The following is a 1,820-nucleotide window of genomic DNA, read 5'->3' on the forward strand; positions in this document are numbered from 1 at the left end:
CACTACTACTACTACTACTACTACTACTACTACTACTACTACTACTACTACTACTACTACTACTACTACTAGAAAGATGAAGAAGAAGAAGAAGAAGATTGTCATCAAAGAGAGAAGAGAAACCTAAAAGCAACTTACCTCATAATGTTCTCGGCTGCTCCATAACCAACCGGAATGGATGGGATCTGGGGCATAGGGGGGACAACTGTTTCTTCCGTATATCTGTAGGCAAGATCTGAGGGGTATTTGGTTGGGCGCGGGGAGGGGGGGGGTTGATACGACGGAAAAAGTGGGGTGGGGAGAGGAGGGGTAGAGCCCGGTTCAGAGTTACTGTATGTGTAAAAACGAGCATTATATTAAAGAGTTTATGATGACATGCCTCGACAAGATTTCTTCAGCTAACGGCATGGAAATGCATGCAGACAGTACTAAATTAATTAAAGATGACGAGCAACATCAACCGACTCAGTGCTGATACCAAAGTTAAATGAGAGAAGCTGAAACTTAAAATGAAAGACTATCTGGGCTGGCAGCAACATAACGATTTATCATTCAGCTTGAAGACCAGACTGACGAGCGCCTTCGTATTGTCCATTCTTTTTGTACACTTTTGAGAGTTGGGCATTGATTTTAGAGAGAGGGAGAGAGAGAGGGGGAGAGAGAGAGAGAGAGAAAGAGAGAGAGAGAGAGAATGAGAGAGACACAGAGAGAGAGAGAGCAGAGAGAGAGGGGGGAGGGAGGGAGGGGAGAGAGAGTGAGAGAGAGAGAGAGAGAGAGAGAGAGAGAGAGAGAGAGTATCTAGGCGGAGAGATAAGAGAGTTACGGGTGTATTTAGTACCCTGTTTGGTGTTGATGCGGGGAGAAAAGGAACAGATCAGAGTTTAAGTTGATGGAACAGTGAAAAACACAAGATAAGACGCGTTAATGGAAAACATGGATATACTCGCTGTACTGAAGTTTTAGTTAACGATTTCACAGCGTCACATGTTTTACTTTATGTTCTAATTTGAGAGTTTTGAAGGCACTTGCGACGCCATTTGGCTCATATAAGTGTCGAGGAATGGAGGTATTACAAGAAAGTAACAAATACAAAAAAGGAGGAAAGATAAGGACGATAGATGTTTGAAAGGAAAGAAGGAGTAAACCACACCATAGCACCCGCCAATCACCCACGGAAGATTTGCAGTGATTGATACACTATTGACGATTCCTGGGTGGGACAGACAAAGATCGCACAGATTATGTAGAAGTTATGTAAATAGTTCTGCGAAATGGAGGGCTTTATGGTGATCTGCTATCCACTGTGAAAATTGGCAAACTGTTGTGGTGTGGACACATCGTTAGGCCGTGTGGTCTGTCAAAAACTGCCCATTACTCACGGTACAGGAACAAAGAAAAAAGGATAGGAAGGCAGAAGAAGAAAAATGGTAGTCAACATCTCAGACTGTATGGGCCACTAATTTAAACCGGACTATGGGGAAAATATCAGGGTACAACGCAACAGGAAGACCAAGAAAGACCTGGATCGAGGGTGTGAAGGATACCTTGAGAACATACAACATTCCACCCCGCCAGGTCATCAAACGTGCTAGAAACAAACAGCTCTTTCTCCCCTCGACGCCGTAGAGGTACAAGAGTACGGATAAAGTAAAGTAAGTAAGTAAGTATGAGAAAGTCTAACAATGAACAGAAGAGGGATAGAAAGTCATCCATAGCACCCTAACGGTCGACTAGTCTAAGGAATTTGATGATGATGATGATGATGATGATGATGATGATGATGATGATGATGATGATGATGATGATGATGATGATGATGA

General features: G+C 43.1%; 1 protein-coding gene across 1 annotated transcript in view; it reads right to left on the reverse strand.

The window, feature by feature from the left end:
* The window catches only part of LOC101852076 (putative N-acetylated-alpha-linked acidic dipeptidase), a gene marked incomplete at its 5' end in the record, with an annotated part of 28,285 nt that overhangs the window by 16,081 nt on the left and 10,384 nt on the right, over window positions 1-1,820 (reverse strand). The window contains 1 exon segment of the mRNA XM_013090742.2: window positions 139-235. Within this exon segment, the coding sequence (XP_012946196.1) occupies window positions 139-235 (97 nt within the window).

The sequence above is a fragment of the Aplysia californica genome, unplaced genomic scaffold (assembly GCF_000002075.1).
Source record: "Aplysia californica isolate F4 #8 unplaced genomic scaffold, AplCal3.0 scaffold01452, whole genome shotgun sequence".
Classification (NCBI taxonomy): Eukaryota; Metazoa; Mollusca; class Gastropoda; order Aplysiida; family Aplysiidae; genus Aplysia; species Aplysia californica.